The 26,704-nt window shown below is 38.3% G+C and overlaps 2 protein-coding genes across 4 annotated transcripts in view; one reads left to right on the top strand and one right to left on the bottom strand.

Annotated features, from left to right (window-relative positions):
- The window catches only part of PRKG1 (protein kinase cGMP-dependent 1), a 1,334,297-nt gene that overhangs the window by 723,884 nt on the left and 583,709 nt on the right, over positions 1 to 26,704 (top strand). The window lies entirely within an intron of this gene.
- Positions 7,390 to 10,360, bottom strand: CSTF2T (cleavage stimulation factor subunit 2 tau variant). Its single transcript, XM_073019147.1, has one exon. It carries the CDS (start codon positions 10,074 to 10,076, stop codon positions 8,220 to 8,222), a length of 1,857 nt encoding a protein of 618 aa, XP_072875248.1. The 5' UTR covers positions 10,077 to 10,360; the 3' UTR covers positions 7,390 to 8,219.

Genomic DNA, 26,704 nt, shown 5'->3' with positions numbered 1-26,704 from the left:
ACCATCAAACACAGTTGACCTGATAAATCTATCTATCTACTTATCTATCTATCTATCTATCTATCTATCTATCTATCTATCTATCTATCTTTCAAAGCATTCAAGATAGTTTTCATAGAAATAACTTTTTATTTTTACAATCGTATTTCATATATACACATATTATCTATACCTATGTTTATGCCTATATGCATATTCATATATTACAGTAATAGATACAACTAGCATAGATTTGTTTGGCAACAAACATGATTTACATGATAAATATAACATGGGCGTAATGAAGAGTAACTCATTCATGACAGTCATCAAGTTTGGTGGGTGCATAGAACAACCATTATGCTTTGCAAAGGGTTGGAGAATATGTATTAATCCCATACAGTGTGTAAGTGGTGCTCAGGTAAGATAACTACTCTTAACAAACAAACAAGAAAGACAACAAGATTATGAGAGAGAATTGGGAGACCATTTAAATTTACATTTGCTTTGTCTGTGGTTTCCCAGGTGTCCAGGAAAAGCCTGTCTGAGTAAGTGATGTAGTATGTAAGCCAAGACCTGAGTAAAGAGAATCAACTAGCCATTCAAAGGCCTGGGGAAAGAGTGGGTGATGAGCAAGAGAAACTCCCAAGTACAGAGATGAGAATGAGTCTGGCAAATTCAATTAAATAAAGCTAGGCCCAAAATATTTGTAGAAGTGAGTAAGGGGCCAATGGTAGTGTGAGATATTGGTATACTTAAGGCTTGTATTAGTTCATTCTTGCATTGCTATAAAGAAATACCTGAGACTGGGTAATTTATAAAGTAAAGAGGTTTAATTGGTTCATGGTTCTGCAGGCTGTACAGGAAGTATGATGCTGGCATTGACTTGGCTTCTGGGGAGACCTCAGGAAACTTAGAATCATGACAAAGGGAAAGGGGCAGCAGGCACAGGGCCAGAGCAGGAGCCAGAGAGTGGAGGGGGTGGTGCTGCACACTTTTAAATGAACAGATTACATGAGAACTCATTCACTATTATGAGGACAGTACCATGGGGGATGGTTTAGCACCGTCATGAGATTCATGATGAAATGAGAAATTTAGCACCATCATGAGATTCATGTTTTAGCACCATTATGAGATTCATGATGAAATGAGATTCTATTCATGAGAAATCCACCCCCATGATCCAATCACCTCCCACAAGGCTCCTCTTCCAACACTGGGGATTATATTTCAATATGAGATTTGGGTGGGGACACACATCCAAACTATATCAGGGCTACATAGGACACATAAGGATTTTGAATTTTATTATAAGAGCAATGTAAGCCATGAGAGGTTTTAACAGGGAAATAACATGATCTGGTTAAGGGCTTTTGTTTTGTTTTGTTTAAATTACTGTGGCTGTTACATGAAAGTTACATATAGTGGGTCACTTTCTAAAATCTACATAAGTAGATTCCTGAATTGGTACAGGTTGCTTCATGTTCATTCCAAGCAACAAAGTGAGATAGTAGAGAATCACAGAATCAGAGGTTGACAGGTACATCAATAACAGATAAAGAAATTAAAGAATTCTGGGCCGGGCGTTGTGGCTCACACCTGTAATTCCAGCACTTTGGGAGGCCGAGGCAGGTGGATAATGAGGTCAAGAGATCAAGACCATCCTGACCAATATGGTGAAATCTCATCTTCACTAAAAATACAAAAATTAGTGGGGCGTGGTGGCAAGCACCTGTAGTCCCAACTACTCAGGAGACTGAGGCAGGAGAATTGCTTGAATCTGGGAGATGGAGGTGGCAGTGAGCTGAGATTGCACCACTGCACCCCAGTCTGGCCACAGAGTGAGACTCTGTCTCAAAAGAAAAAAAAAAAAAAAAGAAGAATTTATGTTCCAGTGTTCCAGTATGTATACTATCAATATCTTCATTCTAGAGCTGTTAGCGTTTAGTATCTATATATATGAATAATATATACCATATTTTACAAATATGTGTTTTCATTGAAAAAGAAGATACTGCTATTTTGGATTAATATTTATTGAAAATGCAAACATTTATGGGATAAATATACTGATTGGTTTATTTTCCTAGGACATTCCTTTGCTCAGTTATACCTCACCAAAATCTACAAAGAAAAAATGCTTCAAGATTTTTGTTTTCATTTGCTCTGGGTTTTCCTTTTGTTGCTGGTTGGTTTTCAGAAATATATGGGCTGAACTGGTTGCTAAACAGGTTTTTCCTTTTTTTTTTTTTGTGAGATAAGGTCTTGCTCTGTCACTCAAGCTGGAGTGCAGTAGCGAGATCCCAGCTCACTGCAGCCTCCACCTCTTGGTCTGAAGTGATCCTCCCCCTTCAACGTCCTAAGTAGCTGGGACTAGAGCCATGCCACCATGGCCAAGTAATCAACTCATTTTTGTGTACTTTGTAGAGATGGGTTTCACCATGCTGCTCAGTCTCAGTCTGGTCTCAAACTCTTGTACACAAGTGATCCTCCAGCTTTGGCCTCCCAAACCGCTGGGATTGCAGGCATGAAATACCACGTCTGGCCTCAAGCAAGTTTTTCTATGTCATATTTGTCAAATTAGACACTAATATTGATCAAATCTAATAATTGTGTTAAGTTGTAAGCTCGAAGGATAGGAAGAGGTTGGGCTTGTGGCCAAATTGGAGAATATAAGCTGCTTCTACAGGCATTTAAGTTCAAAATTTTAAAGAAAATTGACTGGTGAAATAAAAAAATACCTGTAAGCTCAAATGGTCCACAGATCACCAATTTGAGGTTTTTTGTCCAAAGATATTTAAAACTTTTAGGGAACAAAACTTCGATAACATTGACAATAATTATACAATTTCAATAGTGTAATTTATCTGATGCTTAAAATAGATGAGGATCTTTTTCTCTGATGATTGATAAGCATAAAAAGATGAAATCATTTTGGATATAGGCTTAGCCAAAGATAGGAAATATGTTGTATTAATAGATGATTATATTTACTCTCCTATACAAGGTTTGTGTCTGGAAATGTTTTCAGTCCTGATTTATGTCACTATATTTATGTCACTATATATAACATGAGAACAAGAGTGATGTTTCGGATATGGAGTATGATTTTATAAATGTTAAGGCACCAAGCAAGCCCTATGTTGGCCTTTTTTAAAAAAATCACATTATGAACTCAACTATGCCATTTTTCTTTTTCTTTCTTTCTTTCTTTCTGTTCTTGTTTTTTGTTTTTGTTTTTGTTTTTTGAGATGGAGTCTCACTCTGTCACCCAGGCTGGAGTGCAGTGGTGTGATCTCAGTTCACTGCAAACTCCGCCTCCTGGGTTCACGCCATTCTCCTGCCTCAGCCTCCCAAGTAACTGGGACTACTAGCACCTGCCACAACTCCCGGCTAATTTTTTGTATTTTTAGTAGAGACAGAGTTTCACCGTGTTAGCCAGGGTGGTCTCAATCTCCTGACCTCGTGATCCACCCGTCTTGGCCTCCCAAAGTGCTGGGATTACAGGCATGAGCCACCACGCCCGGCCCAACTATACCATGTTTCAGTGTTGGCACTCATTTTAAATTAAGGTGAGTCTGTAAGATTCGCTTAAAGAATGTGTACATCACCATACTCAGCTAATTTTTACATTTTTTGTAGAGATAGGATCTCCCTGTGTTGCCCAGACTAGTCTTGAAGTCCTGAGCTCAAGTGATCCTTCTGCCTCAACCTCCCAAAGTGCTGAGATTTCAGGCATTAGCGATTACATCTGCCCAGCAGATATAATTTTTTAAATGACCAACCTTTGTAACACATATGAGATTCATTTCAAGTGTTTGCAGATGTTATACATACTTAATCATACAAAATTATTTATGATTGAGAGTGTTGTGTATTTTTTGTAATTAGCTATCTACTTTTTATTTTTTTATTTTTAAAACCCTGTGATTAAAGGATAGTTACCTATTTTGGGGATCTAAACCAACTCTTGGTTATAAACAGTTGTTATTAAATGCCGGGCGTGGTGGCTCACAGTTGTAATCCCAGCACTTTGGGAGGCTGAGGTGGGTGGATCATTTGAGGTCAGGAGTTCAAAACCAGCCTAGCCAACATGGTGAAACCCCGTCTCTACTAAAACTACAAAAATCAGCCAGGCACGGTAGCACACACCTGTAATCACAGCTACTTGAGAGGCTGAGGCAGGGGAATCACTTAAACCCAGAAGGCAGACGTTGCAGTGACCTGAGATTGTGCCACTGCACTCCAGCCTGGTTGACAAAGTGAGACACTGTCTCAAAAAAAGAAAAAAAAAAAAAAAAAAGCTGTTATTTGGTAAATATTTGGGTGCTTTTTGTGCAGTATTTAATAAGTACCAGGTTTGTGATTTTTACTGATGTTACCCCAAGTGTCACTTATTTTTTATTTTATTTTTTCAGACAGAGTCTCACTCTGTTTGCCCTGTCTGGAGTATAGTGGCACAATCTCGACTCACTCTAATCTCCACCTCCCAAGTTCAAATACTTCTTGTGCCTCAGACTCCCAAGTAGCTGGGATTACAGGGGCTTGCCAAATATGCCTAAGTTTAGTATTTTTAGTAGAGATGGGGTATCACCACATTGGCCGGGCTGGTCTTGAACTCCTGACCTCAAGTGATCGGCCCCCCTCAGCCTCCCAAAGTGCTGGGATTACAGGTGTGCACCACCACGCCCGATTCCCAAGTGTCACTTTTGACACAATTTTGCCCTCATTGTTATAGAATAATATCAAGAACAAACATGATAGTTAATATTTTATGAGAAAGGTAATTGGTAATATATTTGTGAAGGTGAATTTTCAAACAAAGAAGTAAACGTCTGTATCAGGGTGCATAAAGACAAATGAAAATATTTAAAGATGTGGGTCAGTTAACATTTGAAATAAATATATATAAGCACATTATATAGTATGCCAATATCATGTAATATCCCTATTAACATTTAATATTAAAATTTATACTTAGGGATACTTACAATATATTAATAATGTCCTTAATATGAATTAGTTCTTAACCAGAGCATTCTTGATAAGAGACTGATGAAAAAAGCAAGCTTCAACCAGGAAAGTCCATCTAGAGATTAGCTGATATAAAATAGTGAGAGACTGACATCCTTTTGTGAGAAGACTGTCAGATGTAACTGCTAATTCAGTTTCTCTACCACAGTAGGTTGTTGCACATAATTATCCTTAGACCTCATCAGACCTAAGAGAAAGGTCTGACACACTATAGGAAATTATGTTCTCTGTGCTTAACCAATGTCCTATCACAGCATGCAAAAACAAGAAGCTTTGCAAGCTGTGATTATGTTAACGGTTTTCTTTTTAAAATGTCTTTCTACCATTAAAATTCTGAAAAGTATAGTTGAAAAACTAGACATAATCTTACTTAGATTAGCCTACCTTTGTCTGGGATTCACATTAGCTTATATCTTATCAAATACTCCAAAATCCTAGGAAGTCAACAGATGTTAAAACATATTTTTGGTATTAATCATCAGTAATATGAGGGCAAGGGCTAATGGGCAGGCACTGATTAAAGTTGATCATTTCATAATCCCAAGAAACATGTACTTCCCAAGAGGATAAGACTTAAAGAAGCATTAGCAAATCACTGTTTCACCCCATCATCTTCAACTATTATGATGAATGAATTGGTGATTTTATTTTAGTCTACACATCTTAGGGAAAATTCAGGATGTGAAGGGTTATAACCGATGATTTTGTAGTAAAACACATAAAAGATTCTGATTGTGGCAATATTGCTTGCATTATTCTTTACTATCAAATGAAATAAGGCTCTATGCTTTCTACATCAATATTGGAACGTTCAATGAATCAGAAGTGAGGACAATCTATTTCCTTAGCTTTCACAGAGTAGAAGTGATTGTTTTTTAAAATGGAAATAGTTGTTATAGCTCATTTGTTCTGTGTTGAATCTAAACTCTTATGAGGGCAGTATATGTGCTTTTAATGGGATTTTTCCCCCTAATAACTCTAATAGAATATTTTGTCCTTTTCCCATCTGTGAATATGGTAATGAGATAGACTGTCCCTGTGTTCAGTTTGTGGGAGTGGAAGTGTATAGTAGCAGATAAAATGTAAACAGTGCACTGCAATATAACTAAGGTTGTCAGTAATGAAGATAGCTACAAGGTGCTATTGGAATACAGAGGATTTCTCTCTGGGGAACATAAGCTTAATATCTATCACCAAGATGTTGCTCATACCAACCACAAAATGGCACGTCTTTATAGTTATTTCAACTGTCAAACTATATAGATAATGGTTCTAAGAGAGTTCCATCCATTACTGCAATTTCATTAGTTCTGCTTTTTGCATTAAACACAAAAGGTAATCAGGCCCCATGTATATCCACAATGGAAGACTTTTGCATAATGTATTCATTAAAAATAAACATATCAGATACTAACTCAGCCTTAATTGTATGCTTATTTTCTGCATTAAACAATGCAGAGATTTGACTAAAGACTGTAACATTTAATAATTTTCAGTTAGAGCCCTTCAGTGAAAGCTTTGAGATAAAGCAACTAGAATCTCAAAGTGATCGAGCCAACTCTGTGATTTAGTATTAACCATAACTATCGCACCTGTAAAGGTGAGTTATCCTCTCCAATAGAGGGGAGGCATATAGGAAACATGGGAAAGTAGCAGTATGAACAACAGAGTAAAACAGGTAGTAGAAAACAACAGCATAGGGGTGAAAACCTTGTGAACAAAGAATACTAATTTAAAATGTAAACGTTTTGCAAAGGGAAGATAACTGAATTTCTACATTTTCAGCTCTTTGTATTAAACATTTTGTAATCTGTAACTAGATATTGGTTTTTCTTCTCCACAGAAGATCACCTGATATTTGATAACTTATGCTTTTATTAATTACTACTTGTTTTATAATACAAATGTTTGTGTTCACATCCTCAAGGCTTTATTTTCAAGGAAAAATAAAGTCGTAGTAGCGCAATGTAATAAGCCCCATCTTTCAACCAATTTTTAATTGTCTCATTGGTATGTATATTAGGACTAAATGGCTGTATTCCTTACAAAAAGTAAAATGAGCAATAAGTCAACTGAGTATTCAGGCTATATAAAAACTTCTACCTACTTGGGCCTTGATTATTCTGGTAACATGATTAATGACAGAAAAGTAGATTATGAAATAAGAAAACTAAAAGGCATGTTAAATGCTGTTTAGTCTAAAGGTTTTTAACTCCTGTCTGGTGGAGCAAATGGACACCATCTGTATATGAAAGCCAGATACCAAGAAACTGAGAGTTTACTTAGTGAAACCTACTACTTATGAAAAGTCAAATATCATGTATAACTCATCCAGATCAACTGGTCCCTAGACACTGATTTTTGGGAAGGATGTGAGAGAATTACTGACTCAGATTTAGGGCTTAAAGACTATTGAGAAATTGGAAGGTATTGAGAGATAGGGTTTCATCAGAGTGGACTTAAGTAACCTGGTTGATTTTAGAATTGTCACAGCAAAATCAACATGCTGTGATGCTTGGGGCCTGGCAGAACCTTGCTGGTCTCTGAAGGCTGGGAAAAATGAAGCAACAGTAAACCAGGTGCACTCCTTGATTTTTCAGGTAACACAACTTTAGAAAAAAACAATTCTAATACAAGTTTAACCTTATCCTGTTAACTCTAATATTTCAAAAATAATTCTAAAACACTAAGACAATGCTTATCCTATTGCCTCCAATAGGATTTTGTATTTTAAATGGTTTACCAAAAAATGTATCTTATACTTTTGGGTAAACTTTATTTTGTTATACAACCAAAAATCTTAAAACCATCTTAGTACATTAACATTTTAACAGGTCAACTTTTAGTCTTTATGAGCAGTTTTCACAAAGTTTTACTCAACATTTAAAAAATGTAGTTAACATACTGTAGACACTTCAATATTGCTGCTTATTCTTTGTAATCTTATTTGGCATAATATCGTCATGTTCAGAGTTATTTTACAGTAACTTAAAGTGAACAGACACACTCCCTCCTCCCCCCACCCTCAATTAAAAATAAAAAAGGAAAACAGAAAGAAATAAAAAGAACAAAAAATAAGATTAGGTTCTAGGAGGAGGGAAACCCTAATCCAAGTGTGGGGATGCAGAAGTCAGCTTTTTGCACCCATTCTCCATGCTACAGAATAAACTTTGAGACTACAGCCAAATATTTTCTAAAACCTTTCAAGAAGCTCCAGTGGATTTCTGGATTTGTTCCTTTAAAATCAGGATACTCTGCCTTTGCTCAGGGGGCAGCATGGCAATCTGATCTGCAGTTAGTTGAAGAACCTGCATGATCAAAGCCGCCTTTTCCTGATCCTGTGGAGTGACCTGGCTCTGCCCAGGACTAAAACTGCTAGGCTGGCTTCCACCTTGCTTGCTTGCCCCCTGTATGCCTCCTCCTTGTATACCCACTCCTTGTATGCCTGCCCCCTGCATCCCTCCTCCTTGTATGCCTGCCCCTTGCATGCCTGCTCCCTGCATGCCTGCTCCTTGTATGCCTGTACCCTGCATACCAGCTCCAGGATTCCCCACCCCTGAAATGCCTGGGACCTGTCTGGGTCCCTGAGGAGGGCCACCTGCCCCTATATTAATGGGACCAGGACCCTGAATTCCACCAGTCATAGGACCTCTTGTACTGGGGACAGGGCCCCTCATCTCCAATCCTCTTGCATCCATGCCTCTTGCTTCCATCCCTCTGGTTTCCATGGCACAGGTCTCCATTCCTCTCCTCTCCATTACACGTGTCTCTAAGACCTCAGTTTCCATGGCGCGAGTCTCCATCGCTCGAGAATCTCTACTACCTCTACCATCCATAGGTAGACCCCTTTGATCTATCATGGGGCCTCTGGGCTCTCCAATTAGCAGTCTGGGATCTCCTAATGGCCCTCCCCGCATCTCATGTGAGGAAGGGCCACGAGTGTCATGACCAGAGGCATGATGCATGGGGGGACCCTGATGGGGTGGACCCAGATAACCTCTGGGCTCCACTTCTCCAGTGACTGAAAGCAAAGTCCCTCCACGTGGGTCATTTGGAGCATCTCCTAACAGTCCTCGAGGAGGTAGACCACCAGGAGTCATGGGTCCACGAGGTATAGGAGCTCTAGGATCTGACATCTGCACTTGTCCCCGCTCTAAAGGCACTGGGCCAACCCCTGGCATTCCAAGTTGGGGCTGCATTGCTCCTCCAGGAGTTAAGGAACCAGGACCAGGTCCGGGAACTGCAGCTGGTATTGGCCCTGGAGCTGGAATTCCACCCTGGATAGGAGTCTGCATCAGAGGAGGAATGTCCTTCACAGGTCTTCTAGCCAAATGCTGAGGCTGAGGGGCTGGTGGATTCTGCTGGTTCAGCAGAACATTAGGTCCTGGGCAGAGCCCAGGGCCAGGGCCAGGACCAGGGCCAGGGCCAGAGACAGACACAGACTGAGATTTGCCTGGGATCAGTGGTGTGACATGTATCTTCCGATGAAGAATTTTCAGAGCAATCTCTGGATCCATGATTCTCATCACTACTTGCGCCTGCAACAGCGCATAAGCCAGTTGTGGATTTTGAAGTAACATGTTTCGAGCTTCCTGGTGGCTGTTTTGGACACAGAGCTTCATCTGCTTCATCAGCTCAAACATCTGCTCCGGGGGGAGACTGGCTACTGCTCTGGTAATCGATTCAGGGGCATCTTCTGGATCGATGGGATCCCCATAGGGTGAGTCAATAATGGGCGCTGCAGGCCCGAGGCTCTTTAACTCCTCCTTATTCTTTTCACTGGCAGCATTGTCCACCCGAAGCGCTCTGCCACTGAACTCCCGCCCATTGAGGTTCCGCATGGCACTAAGCGCGGTTTCCTGGTCTTGGTATTCGCAGAAGCCATAGCCCTTGGGTTTTCCCGTCTCTCTATCGTATACCAGCCGGAAACTGACAACAGAACCAACCTCCGAGAAAATGTCCTTTAACTGCTCCTCAGTTGCCTCATACGGAATGTTCCCCACGAACACGGAACGCAGTGATCGATCCATTGCCGGGTCTCTCACCGCCAAACTCGACATGATTCCGGTTGTGCACACTGCCGATAGCGGATTCTTCCAGGCGTCTGTCCTCTTGCGACCGACACTTCCGCTGAGCAACGGAAGCGGCTCTCAAGATCCGGGCAGAAACCTTACTAATTCGCTTGAATCGTTCTGCTTGCCTGTGGAACCTGCATCCCACTAACAAGTTATCTAATGCTTTAAGTCCCTGATCCTTCGTGGTTCTGTCAGCTTCTTATTACAGAATCGCATGATTCCTTTCCCATTTCACCTTCCGCGGACTTTCTGTGGAGCCCCAACAGCCCCGCTACGACACCTTTGGTACGAGATGACCACAGTAAAGATGGCCGCATAGACTTCACCATAGTAACTGGGAGGGGACTCCTCCCTTGACGTCAAAGGCGGTTTTGCTTCCGTTCCACCGGCGGGAAACCGCCAACCGAAAGCGGATTTAAGGCGGCGTGTTTTTCGTTCTGACAAAGTGTTTTCATGTGGCCTTTTATTATAGTATAGTTAAGCTAGATTTCAAATCACATTCCAGACTGAGGCAAAAGCGTAATCGTTTCAAAGCACATTTGAGATTTGCCCCTTAAAGTCAAACAGTATTTTATTTCCTTTTTAGAATAACGTTTTTGGAAATTAACTGACAAGAAATATAAACTGAAGCGTGTGCCGGCTGAACCCTGCCCCCACTCTGTTGCTTCCTATAACCGCTGTTAATGGATAGGTGGCAGACCCTTCTAGGTTTTCTTGAGCACACGGGCAGCAGTCGTGCTATTCCTAATATTACGGTTTTCTTCCTTAATAATAACCGATTTCAATATTAATTGGTGATTAAATAAATTAGTGATTAATTAGTTATTAGCATTTATGGCTTCAGAGTATGGAATAATGAAATTAACTATCCCTACATTGATTGGTTCTGATTTTTATTGTATCATGCAGTGAGTCCACCACTTCCATGAAGGGAAAAATAAATAGTGGTTGTCTTCTGCTGTTAGCTTTGCAGGCAGGAGTTAAAACACATTCACTGTGGGGTTTCCTCGACTCCAATTCGAAGATAGAACTGAAACTTGGGGATGGCTAGGTAAATTCCCAAGGACAAGCAGCCGGAAAGAGGCAAAGTCAGGATTCTAACCCAGGTTGGTCTCGCATAGCTCCAGATCTACACTGCCTTACACATATTGAATATTTGAAATGCAGCTAGTGTGATTGAGGAATTTTAAATTTCATTTTTTATTAATTTAAATATAAAAACTAATGTTCAGTAGGCTATTGGAAAACTTTTTTAGTATTTATGACAACTTGGGTATAAAATCTACTTTTGCAGTAATAAATTGTATTTTAAATAAAAATCATTTCACAGAACACTAAGATAAAACAAACAAACAAAGAAATAAAAAGAAAGTACTTCCAGTCAAAATTTAACATTCCAGTTGAGGTGTGCCATACATGTAAGACACATGAAAGATTTTAATGATCAAATACAAAAAAATGTAAAAATAGCTCATCAATTTTATATTGTTTATAAGTTGAAATGTAATATTTTTGTATACTGGATTAATTTTGAAGTTAATGTTATTCATTTCACTTTTTAAAATGTGGCTATTAGAAAATTTAAAATTATATGTATATATTGCATTATACATCTGTGGATTGGACTGCTCCAAGTCTGTGCTTTAACTCCAAAATAGAGAATTATTTTATTCTGAAATATGCCTCTTAAGTGGATTATGAAACTTCTAAATTTCAGCAAAAAAATTGTATTATGTATCCTCAGAATCCTTGTCCAATGAATAGATTTGACATGAGTATGATGGTTTAGTTGCAAATAAGACATCCATTTACCTTCAAGTTTTTGAAACGGTTCTGTACTTAGCTGTTCACCCAAGACGCACAACAGTTTATATTTGCAAATGATAAGGTGCATTTACATCACCTAACAAGATTTCCCTGCTATATCAAAGAAACAGAATAGTCACCTGCTAGCAATGTTTCCCCAGTGTGATTCATTTATTGGGGACAAAAGGGGAGGGGTTAAGGATAGTATCATTTCAAAAAACTAAAGACAAATTTATTTTTCTTCCTTCTACACCATCACTTTACAAAGAGAAGCCATACCTTTTTTATACATGTTCCGTCAAGGGTAACTTACAAGTTGAATATGTGTGTAATTGTGTGTGTATTAAATGTAGTAATCATGAAGATAGTAACAGGGTATTATAATACATTGCAAAATTCATAGAAGATGGCACAGCTTGACAGAGTTTCTTTACTGCTGATACTATCTAAACCAGTGGTCCTCACATGCATCAGAATCACCTTGAGCCACGGCTTGTTAAGTCAGATTCTGCTTTAGCAGGTCTGGAGAATTTGCATTTCTAATAAGCTCTCAGGTGACGCTGATGCTGCTGGTTTGGAGATCTTTAAGAATCATTGGTCCTAGGGATTGTTAGTAGATTTTCTCATTTATATCAGACCGAACTAAATTTAGTATACTCTATTAAAAGGTTTTAGGTAAAGGTTTTAAGAACATTATTAATTTACTTTTAATATACTATTCTAGTACATGCTGATCTGCTATTGAAGATACCCTGGACATGAAGACTGGGTGAACAAAGAGTAGTTGAAGGACTATGGGGAAAAAAAGAAGGGGGAAGTTGTGACTATAGAGTGTGCTTTAGTCACAGGCTTTCCATGTTCTCTTTACTCCCACTATTGCAAACTAGTAGAATGATTTGTCATGCCCCCCTTCATACAGGACCAGTGTGACCCACCATGTAATTCCATGCCCAGAACACATAAACTAATACTTATTGTTAACTGAATGGCCTCAAATCAAGAGCTCAGAGAAACCTATGTATATTTCCTGGTACCAGTACATATTTTTTTATAGATCTAACTTGGAAGAACATCCATTTTTATACTGCTTTTTTATTCCCATAAAGTTTAAATTTTAGAAATTTATAGCATGGCATACACTCTGAAGAAAAGTGTACATGGTATAGTGTATGTTCAGATGTTGATTCTTTCAATCGATTGATACCAAATATGTTAAGACTGATTTCAAACACACAAGAGAATGTATGGCCAAATGGAAGCTGTCCTCTAATCACTTTCAGAAACTATAAACTTAATCCATTGCTCAAAATGAATTTTTTTTTTTTTTTTTTTTTTTTTTTTGACACAGGATTTCACTCTCGTCAGCCAGGCTGGAGTGCAATGGTGTGATCTTGGCTTACTGCAGCCTCTGCCTCCTGGGCTCAAGCAATTCTCCTGCTTTAGCCTCCCGAGTAAAGACTACAGACATATGCCACCGCTCATGGCTAGTTTTTTGTGTATTTTGTAGAGATGGGGTTTCATCATGTTGGCCAGGCTGGTCTCGAACTCCTGAACTCAAGCTATCTACTTGCCTCAGCCTCCCAGAGAGTGAGCATTGTAGGCATAAGACATTGTACCTGGCCTCAGACTGATTTTTGAACTTCTACCCTGAAATTGCTTTGGGCCTCATTTGTAAGTCATACTAGAAAATCAGTACACTAACTGAACAGTGTACTTTATTTTTAACGAAGAACAGGATTATGCAACAAAATCACTCAACTTCCTGACCAGATTTGGCAAAAATGTCATGCTTAGCTAATTCCAAATATCAAACCTTACATCAGAATGTAAAAATTCTATAATCTTTGAGGGAATTTAAGAAAAAGGTTCATCATAGAGTATAGGGAAAAAAGAAAAGATTCACTATAGATTAAGTAGACAAATTGCAAAGACAAGAACTAAACGTATTTTGAGTGATGACAGGCATTTTTGAAATAAGTGTACGGGTCCTTCAAGGAATAGCGCAAATAAACTGCTCCACAAAGCTTTCTGTGACCTTTCTACCCTTTCCTCTAGGTTAGAAGTAATTTTGTTTTTCTTTGGATATAAACTATTCCTTATAACTTGTACCTTTCTGATTATAGTAACTCCTTTGCCTTTCAGTAAAATTGCAATTTTTCTTCTAAACTATAAAATAATTGTATATCCCCCTTTATCAGTTAACTAAGTGCTTCAAATTTATTATTTAATTCCATCAATATTTATTCCAAACACTGACAATACAGCAGTGAAAACAGTAGACAGTCTACCAGAACAAAAGGTCTCTAAATGTGGTCCTTGGTTCAGTGGCATCAGCATCACCTGGAAATATCTTAGAAAATAAAAGTTTGGGGCCCTACTCCAAATCTATTGCATCAGAAACAGAGAAATCTTTGAACAAGTTTTCCAGGTAATTCTAATTCAAGCTCAATTTTGAGAACCACCACATTATAAGAATGCAACCATAGTTGGCAGGCACAGTGACTCACGCCTGTAATCCTGGCACTTTGGAAGGTGGAGGCGGGTGGATCATTTGGTCAGGAGTTCAAGACCAGCCCGGCCAACATGGTGAAACCCCGTGTCTACTAAATATGCAAAAATTAACTAGGTGTGGTGGTGCATGCTTCTAATCCCAGCTATTTTGGAGGCCGAGGTGGGAGGATTGCTTGAACATGGGATATGGATGTTGCAGTGAACTGAGATCACACCACTGCATTCCAGCCTGGGCAACAGAGTAAAACTTCCATATCCAAAAGAAAAAGAGAAAACAAAACCAGAATGCAATTATAGTATAGACAGCTGATGGATAAACAGATAGATAAATATTTTGTTTTCACCTCTATATCCTCAACACCTGGGGTAGAGCTCAGCACAGGTGGATGTTCATTATATATTTGTTGAATGCATGACAGGAAATGACTTTAAAGTTTGTTAATTGACAAATATTTCATTTTACCAAGGACAGAACGTGTGGCATTGAATAACGTGCCTCAAATCAAAGAGAAGACATGCTGCCAGGACCCTTGTTATTTTATTCCTAGGTCAGTGATAGTTCTTCCAAGTTGCCATTTGATAAAATAGATATGCAATAAAGTACGTAGAGATGGAAGAGAGTGATATGGTCTAGATCATCAAGGAAGGCTTTCTGATGGAAATGAGATTTAGGGATGGGTTATAATCTGGCATAGATAGGTAGAAGATGAAGAAAATAAACCAGGAGCTAGTAATAGCCAACGCATGAAATTGGGACCTGGTGTTTCTCATGGCCTCAGAGGAAACCAAGAGAGCTGGTGACTAGTGTAACAAAAGATGGACTTCTGGGACAGATTACAAAAGGTTTTGAAGTTCAGATTCAGGAATGTGAACTTGATATGAGAGTCAGTATGCTTCCTTCACCACCTCCTGAAACACGAACATAGAATAATAATGGCAGAGGCTTAAGAATACCAAACTTATCTAATCCTTTTCTATATATTTTCTACCTAGGCGGTTCTTTTTAATTCCTTATAACTTTTAATCTAAATTGTGGCAGTTGTTCTTCCTACATATAACATACTCTATGTGTAGCTTCATTCTCATTACTTGCCCTCCATCCCTTCACATATTCTCCTCTGGCTAAATTGTACCACTCACTTTTTACCATACATGATCTGTATTTTTTCAGCTCCTAACTTTTTGTGATACTATTTGTCAGGAATGCCTCCTTTTTTCCTCTTCTTCTCTTCCCTCCCTCGTGTTTAAATCTTTCTGTTCTTCAATGCTTACCTCAAAGACTTTCCATTTAGAGTATTGGTTTGGTATTCATTATCTTCTATATTAGAGGTATCAATATTCTTGTATTACCATAAAATCTATATCTGATTGATACTCTGCACAATGCCTAGTCCAGTAGCTTTTATATTCTAAGCACTTAGTAAATATTTTTTCAATTAATACAAGATCATCTTACAATAACAAAATATGGATGCTAACCAAATGATAATTTAGAGTCTTTTGCTTACAAAATACTTTTCTCTGGGTTCCCACGTTTAGTCCTGATAACAGTCTTATGAAGTACATACAATTGTTTCCTGATTTTTAACAATAAAGAAACTCAGAGAGTTATTACGTAGAACTTTACCAAACAATGGACTCACTCAAAATAGAGATACTTTATAAAGGCAAACTCTGAGCACTTAGTAGGGAGAAGACTCTTTGATAAATGCTTTATATAATATTTCATTCTTTCTGCAACCTTTTGAAGATAGGCAGTCATAGTTCCTCAATTTATAGGTAAAGAACAGAGGCACAGAGAAGTTAACTAGTGTGCCTATGCTAACTAGCAGAATGAGGATTTGAATACACACCATTTGACTTAAGAAATCAAGTTCATAAATCATTGTTGTATTAAGCGAGTTGCCTAAGGATACATAGCTAGTAAGTGGCATAACGACAATCTGAAAGCAGGTCTCCTGAATTTAAACTTTCTATTTCACAAGTAGTAGAGTAATCACAAGTTATTATTGCCTGGGCACCATCTCCCTTGGCCTTTTTCCTGATTGTCTCTGAGTGTAACTAACTGCAGTTGTGACATCACAATCAGTGCTGTGGTAACGGATGGACTGTGAGGTATAAAGACTGAAGCAATTGAGAAAATGTTTTCCTTTTTCAATTTGCAGGACTATAGTTAAACTTCACATAAGGACTTTTATAAGGCATCCAGTTAGATAAAGCATGCATTTTTCCATAAAATGAAAGAGCCCAAATTAATTTGGTATGTAACTTTTTTCCCCAAAATGTTAAACATATTTAATATGAAACAATATACAGAGGAATAAAAAGCAAATTTCATTTACTCAAACTCCTAACCTCAAATGCTCCACCTGCCTCAGCCTCCCAAAGTGCTGGGAGTGAGCCACGATGCCTGGCCCCGAATTTCATTTACTTATACACAGGATGAATCACTGTTATTGGCAAGTGCAGATTACATGAATTTGGGACTGCTGGGAGTCTGCCATTTCTGGACTCGAGGTTGAACAGAACCAAATGTTCTCCCTGGAAGGGATTGCGAAGTCCAGCCCCCCCACCTTTTTTTTTTTTTTTTTTTTTTTTTTTTTAGTAGATTAAGAGTATGATGCCCAGGAAAGTAAAGAAATTAGACCAGGGTCAAATGTCCACTTACTGATCTAGCTTGTAAAAGGGTTTAGATATTCATATTTTTCTCATCCAAAGTGTGCTCTCAGCCCTTAGAAAAGGCAGTGGAGTGAAGGAATTAAGAACATAGAGATTTTAGTGTCAGAGTGACTCAGACTGGCTACCTAGTTCAACAAGTAATTGTGTGGCCTTGTACAAATTACTTCACTTCTCTGTGGTTTCATTTCCTCATCTTTTAAATGAGAATAATGTCACCCGTATTGGATTGTTGTGTGGCGGAATACAGGATATACTTATATTTTTATTATTCCTTACATTGTATGGTAATTATTAATCTACATTTGTTATGTAGTAATAGTAGATGAAGTAGCATCTTATGTGGAAAGAGACACAAGTTTTAGTCTAATGCTATTTATTTGGGGGCCTATATCTTTATTTTTATTATTGAAGGGCTTGTACTTGTACTAATAGTCTTGTCAGATTATATTATTTTCAAGTTGTACAACCTTAACACTGCCATTTTAGCTTGCGGTAGATTTGTAGTTGAAGTGGATACTTTTTAGGCTTCATCTCATAGAATACTTCAATGACAATTTTACTGATCATCTTGGTGCACATTAGGTTCTTGTACCAAACCATGAAATGCACTCTTCAAATATTTAGTTGGCTAGAATTCCACTGGTCCATTTTTATTTAAAGGGCCTGCCTGAACTTTGACTATGGAGGATATAGGCTTATTTAACACCACATTGTTCTGCCACGCAGGAACCTATTTGAGCACATAGTCCTGCTCAGGGTGATATTAGGACTACTACTTTTAAGTGTGCACTGGCAGACATAGGCCATTTATTCCAACATAGAAAGGCATAACTAATTGGACAAGAAGCAGAGCTCCCTTATTCGTGCTTCAGGCTGTCACCCGAAGGAACACAGAAGTATCCTCACAAACTGTGGAAAAGTACAAGTCCTGTAACTAGGTCTGAATAAAGATACCCTGTTTAAGTGGAGCAAAGCATGAATCTTTTTTTTTTTTTTTTTTTTTGTCCTGTGACCAGAACAATACAACACCTTACTTCAGAGAAATGTGTAAACTGCCACTCACTTCAGAAATTTGGCTAGTATATCTCTTCTGAGGCTAGGTTGGTCTGAGAATGTGCCTATATTTATACCAAGTTACAGGAAAGAGGCCTTTCTGAAACATTTGATTCCAGGCTTAGACTGTTGAAAAATAACAAAGGTCGGTTCAACAGAATATATTTTAGATTCATTATCACGGTTGAATGATCCTTGAAAAACATTACTTCAGGAATGCCAGTTTAAATTTACCTTCTAACTCTAGATTATTGGGTTAGAAATTAGAAAACCTAAAATCTAATGTTTATAGGAATGTAGTAGCTAGCGCTTTATGGTACAAATACAGAAACCAATTCCAACCAAGGTAAGCAAAAGAGGTGGTGGTTTTTTTCATGACATTCTGTTATCTCTCAGAACCCACAGAAATTAGTCTGCTAGGCTGCTGTACTAGAATACCACAAACTTAAACAGAAATTTATTTTCTTACAGTTCTACATGCTGGAAGTTCAAATTCAAGGTGCCAATAGGTTTGCTTTCTCCTGATCCTCTCTCCTTGCCTTGCAAATGGCTGCCTTCTCAGTGTCCTCACTTTGCCTGCTGTGTTCAGGCACTCTGGTGTCTCTTCCTTTTCCTATAAGGACTCTCACTGTATTATATTAGGGGTCCACACATATGACCTCATTTAATTATGATTATCTCTTTAAAGACTCTGTCTCTAAATACAGTCACAATGCGGGCAGGGCTTCAACATATGAATTTTGAGAGACATAGTTGACTCCATAACAAGCCGTAAGGCAGTAACCTCTAGGAAAAGAAAAAATGGATAATTGTTGGCATTCAGAATACTCTATTCCCAACTCGTTCTCTCTCTCTCAAAATCTTTGTCTCCCCACTCCCTTCCTCCCTCCCTCTTCACTGCGTCTCTTTGTACATTTGTGGTGGTTTTCCTCTGTTGAAAGATCAGATCTCCTATTTCTCTTTCTAGTCCGTTGTCATTCCAGTTTTCTGGAACTGGGAATCTGAATGTCCGGCTTTATTCTGATGTGTATCTGTGATTCAGCATTGTTAAGAGGTTGGAGCCAGAATGACAGTGAGAGCATTTACCAGTCTACGTCTGCTGGGGTCCAGTAGTCAGCTGGAGCAGGAGGAACCCCACAGACCTTTGCGGTGCCAGTTGTTAACCTCCTTTACCTTCCAGGTCATGGAGAGGTCAGGAGACTGACTTAAGGGGCTTGAGGGAGCATCTATCATCTTGTACCACTGGTGTAGCCATACTGGTTACTGCTGAATATCTATCCTGGTTGACCATGAATTCCAAAAATACTTAAGTGACCTACTCTTATGAAGGAAGGGAGCAGTTAAAAGGGCTGTTTTGAGCTAGGCAGCCATTTCCAATGCACATTCTGCCAGAGAAAGTTTGTCTACAACCTTCCTCTAAATCATTCTCTCAATCTCTGCAAAACATAAAACATTTCCAAAAATAGATCATTTTCTTAGAATTGTTTAAATGTGGACTTCCAGTTAGAAAAATTGTCTAATATAAAACAGTAGAGGAATGTTTAGCCACCAATTCACAGTCTTTAGAAAGTTCACACCGTGTATCATGCATGATGTTCTTGAAGGTGAATACAGTGTACATTTTAAAATATCAAACTCTTCCATCCTGCATATAAAAATATTGACAATTTTTCTTGACAGTTTAATGATAAAATAATAGCGACAATTCTTTCAGTTACTATCATCTTTATCACTATCATCTGACATTTACTTTGAAATAGCTGCATATACATTCTTGCAGAGAAGTACAATGAGGAACTTTTCTCTCTGCCCTCCGGGTGTTTGTCAATTCCATCCTGGCTCTGGGGAACAAAACAAGTGCCTGCAGGAAAACAGGGAAGTGCAAATGACCTACTCCTCTGGGGCTCAGCCTTTTATTAGCCTTGAAAATGGAATTGTGTGTGTTGGTCCATAGCCCTTGAGGGGTCTAGGAAAGAGAAGCTGATGCCTGCAGGGAGAATAAAGAAAGTGCCAATATTTTTCTTTCCATGTCGTGGTCTGGAGTTTGCTGCCAAGGTCCCAGGACTGGGTAGTTGTTGCAGGTCTTCATTCTTATCAAAGGGACTTCCACAGGGAGGAGAGGTTCTGAGAAATCCTTCTGGCAGCAGGTGTCTGCAGATGGGGAGGCAGAGATGAGGGAGGGAAGGAAAGTGTTTGCATCCCCATCAGGAAGGAAACTTACCTGAAACATTTTAGAGCAGCAAGGGTTTGACAATGCTTTAGGATACTAAAGTTAGGATACTCATGATTCAACTAAAAGTTATCCAGAGTGTATTTTATAAATACTTTCTGAGTGTATACTTTGTGGAAGGAAGGCACACAGTTGAACAATATGAGACTTTAAATGTGAACGAAAATGTGACTTCTGTTTTCAGTAGTACTTCCACAGGAAACTTTATCATTAGTCTTCTCTTGAACTTACACTGAGGATTTATGGTGCTCAGATTTGAGTCTCTGGCAGAAGAACAGCCGTGCCTGCAAGGAGTTTCCCTTCTGTCAGACAAGATAGAGAATAGAGAATTTGAGTAGAGAGTTTCAAATGCATTTTTTGATTTGTTTGATTTCCTGAGAGGTATATAGAAAATGAAAATGTAACTGCTGTTCATCTATTGACCCTCTTTCTGAGGTTCAAGATGAAAGATTTTTTTTCTTTATTACTGAGAAAAGGACTGTCACTCCCCAAATTCTATCTACCTATATATACTGAAGATAGGGATTATGACTCATAGCAGCATTCCACTCAAAGTCAGCATAACACTAAAGTTCCTCATACACCCCTTCATCTAGAAGCAGAAGCTTCACGCAAGCCTGCTCTATGGATAGTACATTGTTGCAAGGCCATTGATTCTTTGAGCAGCTAATGGTCATTTCATGGCCAGAGTTCTTAAACGCTACCCTTAAAGCATGATTTCTGGAGAACAATATTTAAGGACCACATAAGTAAACATAGAACCAAATTTATTACTTAAATGACTACAATTAAATTTAAATATCATTTGTACTTAAAGCAAATGATGCCATCAGTTTCTTCTCACAAGTGAAGCATGATAGCTTGCTAACCGGGGACAGCAGAGTCAATGTGCCTGTTGATGCCATGATACATCGTCCTGTTTTATGGGGGAGGGAATTATTTTTATTTAATTTTGTTTTTTGTTAATAGAGATCGGGGGGAGGTCTCCTCATGTTAGCAGGCTGGTCTCAAACTCCTGGCCTCAAGCAAGCCTCCCATCTTGGCCTCCCAACGTGTTGGGATTACTGACGTGAGCCACCGCACCCAGTCAGTGGGATTTTCTTTTTTAAACATGTGAAGGAATTACAATTCCCATTTTGGGCTGGTCAGTGACTAGCTGTGTTAATTATGTTGTTTGAGAGCTTTGCTTCCTAAGCTGACCTTTCTTTTACTTTTTCTTTTTCTTTTCTTTTTTTTTTTTTTTTTTTTTTTTTTTTGAGATGGAGTCTCGCTCTGTTGCCCAGACTGAAGTGCAGTGGTGCGATCTTGGCTCACTGCAAGCTCCACCTCACGGGTTCACGTCATTCTCCTGCCTCAGTCTCCCGAGTAGCTGGGACTACAGGTGCCCGCCACCATGCCCGGCTAATTTTTTGTATTTTTAATAGAGACAGGGTTTCACCGTGTTAGCCAGGATGGTCTTGATCTCCTGACCTCGTGGTCCACCCGCCTCGGCATCCCGAAGTGCTGGGATTATAGGTGTGAGCCACCGCGCCTGGCCTGACCTTTCTTTTTCATATACAGTATCCTAATTTTTTCTTGTTCTCCTGTTTCTGCAGTTGCTGCCCACTATGTCCATTACTTTCTGACCTCCTCCTTTCACTTAAAATGTAAGTGTGTATGCTTCCTGTTGTCTAGGTAGAGGAGAGTTATATTCTCCTAAAAAGAATTGCACCATACGAAACTGAAGTTGTCTTGCCTTTAGTTTCCCTCCTTTTGGCTCCAAGGCAATTCTGATTGTTTATCTCAAAACTGTAGCATTTTTTGTCTACTTCCTTTGGAAGACACCAGCACTTTTCCTGTGTGTAGGAAGAAACTGTCAGTGATTGTGGGTGGTTGGGTGAGAAACCAGATAAAATGGATTGTTGGAAAAGTTAAATTGGTGGAGAGTGTTTGAGCTGTGGGTGAACTTAGAAGAAAACATGTTAATAGATAGATCCAGAATGGCAAAGACTGCAATAAACCATGGGGGTAATTCTTATATTCTTTTCTTCTTTTCTCTTTAAATAGTCTTTCCATATACATTGTAGGGGAGGAAAACTATATTTTCCTCAGCCATCCTGGGTTCATGGCTGAGGTTCCTATAAGAAACAGATGAAGCAGAGGAAAACATATAAATTTAATGAATGTAAGTTTTATATGATACAGGAGCCTTCATAAGGAAATGAAGACCTGAAGAAACTGGCAAACATGAGTAATTTTATGCTAAGTTTGATGAAGATTGGATAGTCATGGAAAAATATGAAAGGAGGAAAAAAGTTTGTGATCTAACTATAGTAAACTGGGGGAACCTTAGCAAAGCCTGTTTGTTCAGTTTCTTCTTGGCACCTCTGTGTCTCCTTTCCTCTGAGTATAGGGAGGGCACCTCTTACATGGTCTTATGACTTGCTCCAGGGGAAGATCAGAAAATCCTTACTAGATTTTATGACCTGATTCCAAAAAGAAAGGTCCAGAGAAGGTGAGAGTGATATTCCTGTTTCTGCTGTTTTCTCAAATGCCAAGGTGCCATATTTTGGGGAAGTGTGTCCTGAACTCTATTAACATTTATCTATTAAAATTATTGTCAAATTTTAATGCTTATTTGCAACACTATTTGGAAAATTGAAGATTTAATATACAGCAGTATAATTATACAACTCTAAGTGTCTTTTTTATAAATGTAGATTCTAAAATATTATTTAATCCTCATCCTCACATAAGAGAGCCATGTGAATCCAAACAATTGTTATTAGAATTACAATGCCATCCCATACTAAATGTTTTACACATAACTGCTTATTCTACCTGCACAATAACTCTATGAGGGTTTTTTGTTTGTTTGTTTGTTTTTTTGATGGATGAGAAAACTGAGGCACACATAGGGTAACTAATTTTCCCAGGGTTATGCAGCAAGTAAAAGTCAGAGCTGGAATATAACTGTCAGCAGTTTCATTAAGGAAAATCATTAACTCCTAAAAGTTCCAATTTATATTTTACTGCACTTAGAATACATGTTTTATTCCCCCAAAGGAAAAATTCTATTACATTTCACCAGCAGCCACATTTTCTAACTTTTCTTGCCTTGTCAGCTGCCTGTCAGTTTTGTAAAGAAATGCAACATAAAACTGACAGGAAAAAATTCTGAAATCTATAACCACATGACAGAATATTGAAATTTTTTTGCAAAGAGTTATTCTGTCATTTATTGTATAGCATTTAAACCAGATGTCAGTTGAACAGGTGATTTAATAAAAACCAGTTAGCTAATATATTATTTTGCCAAGAAAATTTGTTGGGTTGAATTATTTTCTAATTTTTGATGGTTGTTTCCTTATTAAAACAGAGTACATAGCAACTTTAAAGTATTTCACATAAGGGAAAAGAAAAGCAGAAGAAGTGACTATTAATTTAAGCTGTTTTACATTTAAACTGTCACTCAAAAGAAAGAAATATATGTGGAATAAGATATATATGATTCTTTGGTAAAGGAAAACACTTAAAATAGTACATTTCATGTTTAGATGTTCAAAAGGCATTATTTATAAGTAGAGTATTAAGATAGATTGAACATTTCCTAGCTTTAGAACTATGAAAGTCTTTTGCAGACTCTAAAACGTGAGGCACACCTCAGGCTTCTATAGGTTTATGTAACGCAAGTGATTGTGTTTAGTATATTAGCATTGGGTCAGACAGGGCAGCAATATAATTATATGGTTTCTAACATCTCTTAAGAAAAAGGCATCCAAACATTATTTAGAATCCCAGATGTTATTTAGAATCTAAAAGAGCTATTTTAATTCAGATCAGTATTCACTGTTGTTTTTATTTATTTATTTTTATTATTTTTTTGAGATGGAATGTTGCTCTGTCACCCAGGCTGGAGTGCAGTGGCATGATCTTGGCTCTCTGCAAGCTCTGCCTCCCAGGTTCATGCCATTCTCCTGCCTCAGCCTCCCAAGTAGCTGAGACTACAGGCTTCCGCCACCACACCTGGCTAATTTTTTGTATTTTTAGTAGAGATAGGGTTTCACTGTGTTAGCCAGGCTGGTCTCAATCTCCTGACCTCATGATCCACCTGCCTTGGCCTCCCAAAGTGCTAGGATTACAAGCGTGAGCCACCGCACCCGGCCTATTGTTTTTATTTTTTATACTTATATAGGGCTTACCATATTGGATAACCATACTTCTCTTTGTAGAGAGGGAAAGAATGTCTACAAACTCCATGTAAACACCATGGGAGAGGCATGAGCTCCTGTCCTGCAGCAACTTTCAATCAGGTGGGAGACTTAAGGCACATTTATGACAATGAAAAGAGTAGGATGAAAGAAAGATGGGTAGTTTAAAGGGGTAGAATTTTAGGAGAGAAAAGCATCCTTTATGTCTTAAAAGATAGAAGGAAGAGATGTAGAAGGCAAAGAAATGACATAAAGAGGAAGATGTAGGGATGTGGTAGATCAAAATTTTTGTGTGCTACAGTATGTTCCAGCCATTCCAGAGAATGTCAGATATATCAGCCAATTCCAGAGAAGGTCAGATATATCATGACACTTTCCTGTGGTCACTGAAAGACTGATTTATCCTTCTCCTTATCATCACTTGGAGCAGTAGTTTTGAAAGATTGGAAGGTATTCATTGTTTGTACTCATGAAATGCAGAAAACAAACTAAATATATATCAACAGTGAATTAGATAAGTGAATTATATTTATTAGAGCTGTATGTCATAAAAGTGTATCTTTATTAGAGAATTACATGCAACTCTTTTAAAAAATGAGAGTAATCTCTATGTATTCTTATGGAATTATTTCTTATAAATATATGTAATGAAAAAGAGCAAGGGGCAGGACAGTGTTACCATATGCCATTATTCTTGTTTTATTTTCCCCAGTGGGATGTGCATACATATATGAACTGTTCATTAGTATATTCATAAAGTATTTCTCAAAGGATATCTAAGACAGTACTAATAACAGTTTTCTGTGTGTAAGAAGACTGGAGGATAGGATAATAGGGAGGTTTGGTTTTTCGTGATATACTTTTATTTATTGTTAGACTTTATTTACCCTGTGTTCTTCATCACCTCACTCCACAAAAGCATTTCATTATATACAACTCAGATTCCATTTTTCTACTGTTTTTCAAGCTTCATATATAAATAAATTTACAAATCATAAAAGGTTTCTTAATCAAATTAGCATGTGTCAGTAATCTCTGTGGGAACTCACTAGAATAAAGATATCTTGGTCTCCTTTAGGCAGGTTAAATTAAACTCTGGACAGAGAGCCCTGGAATCTCCATTTGAAATGAACATCTGGAATCAAGTCCTCAGTGGGTATGCAGACTTCACTTTGAGAAAGACTTCATTTGAACATGATTACTATTATTCTATTCAAGTGGAGGGCATTAATGTGTCCCGAAATGTTCTATGGAATAGAAGGTGATTCAACAATCTAAGAAATAAACATCTATTGAAAATAGCAGTTATTATTGTCACTATTGTTACTGTTCTAGGTCTCCTATCCTGTTGACTTCCTCCCACATAAAGGGGACATATTGCCATTTTTCTCTCATTGCACTAAGATTCACCCTACCTTGTATCTTAGGGGATGATGTAAACGGCCCTGATATGGAAAGTCAGAATGAAAAAAATGTTTGAAAACTTTTCTTAGAAAACTTAGATGTGTATTACTAGATTTAATGATGTCCACTAGAAATATTGACATTTTTATATATGATTGTGTGAACTTTACTTTCCCAGGCCTTTCCAAGCTTGTCATTAGATGGGTGGGTCTTAGGCATTCATAGACATGGGCATTATTAGGATGCCAAGCCATTGTATATTCTCCTCCCAAATCTCACTTCCCACGAATGCTGAGGCTTTTTGCTATGCGGATGTCAAGCATCACAGTGGTTCCATATTCTTTGCTTTGCAGTGTGATGGTCCCTTATTACTGCTTCTCCTGGTGAAATGAAACACTTCATTCTTTCTTTCTACCACCTGTTGCTACTACCGCTTGCTTCTTGACTGCTCCTATCTGCTGCTCTTGTGGGGAGTGGGAGAGAATTCACCTCCCACAGCTTCCAAAAGCAATTACACCTTTTATTTGGCTAACAAACAGAAACCTAGCTCTTCTAGTTTACAGTCCATCATGCATGTTTCTGATAATTGTCCTGGAGGATATTTGAGTGTCTTCATCTAGGCTTACAGTCAAACATAACATTCTCTGCCATTCTAAAACCTATGTGTCAAAATTAAGTCCAAGTATCTGGACACTCATGTCAGTCATGTACCCCAAGACCTCTGAAGTATCAGGTGTTCT

The sequence above is a fragment of the Chlorocebus sabaeus genome, chromosome 9, assembly GCF_047675955.1.
Source record: "Chlorocebus sabaeus isolate Y175 chromosome 9, mChlSab1.0.hap1, whole genome shotgun sequence".
In the NCBI taxonomy this organism is placed as follows: Eukaryota; Metazoa; Chordata; class Mammalia; order Primates; family Cercopithecidae; genus Chlorocebus; species Chlorocebus sabaeus.
This window is presented reverse-complemented; position numbering and strand designations above follow the sequence as displayed.